At 34.0% G+C, this 415-nt stretch overlaps 1 protein-coding gene across 1 annotated transcript in view; it reads right to left on the reverse strand.

Annotated features, from left to right (window-relative positions):
• LOC119594306 (activating signal cointegrator 1 complex subunit 3-like) overlaps window positions 1-415 on the reverse strand; it is a 28924-nt gene that overhangs the window by 16118 nt on the left and 12391 nt on the right. The window contains exon 17 of the mRNA XM_037943365.1: window positions 1-210. This exon is cut by the window's left edge and continues 4 nt beyond it. Within this exon, the coding sequence (XP_037799293.1) occupies window positions 1-210 (210 nt within the window). The remainder of the gene's footprint in view (window positions 211-415) is intronic.

Below are 415 nucleotides of genomic sequence, written 5' to 3' on the forward strand. Positions count from 1 at the left end.
ATCTGCCAAATGCTTGATGAACGAACTCTCTATAGGATACTGATTAGTTAACAAAGACAGATAATGAGCCAATTTATCATGCGTGGTGATGATGGTTCCATGACCATTCTTATCGAACTGCGGTCTACCAGCACGTCCAAAAATCTGCAGCACATCTAGAATCCCCAAGTCAACCATGGTCCCATGTTTGCTATCATAAATGTCTGTTCCCTGAAACAAAAACAAAAAAAAAAATGTAATTATAATATCTACGTTTTTCATGCTTATGTTGTATATTTGTCTGTTTTCCCTATATTTACACATGTCTTTTTATAATTATATGTCTAGGCTGTATCACTATGCTTCTGTATCTATTTCAGTTTGTTTGTGTCTATGTTTTTTTGCAGTCTATGTTAGTTTCTAAATCTGTATTTGT

This window comes from Penaeus monodon, chromosome 33 (genome assembly GCF_015228065.2).
Source record: "Penaeus monodon isolate SGIC_2016 chromosome 33, NSTDA_Pmon_1, whole genome shotgun sequence".
NCBI classification, from domain to species: Eukaryota; Metazoa; Arthropoda; class Malacostraca; order Decapoda; family Penaeidae; genus Penaeus; species Penaeus monodon.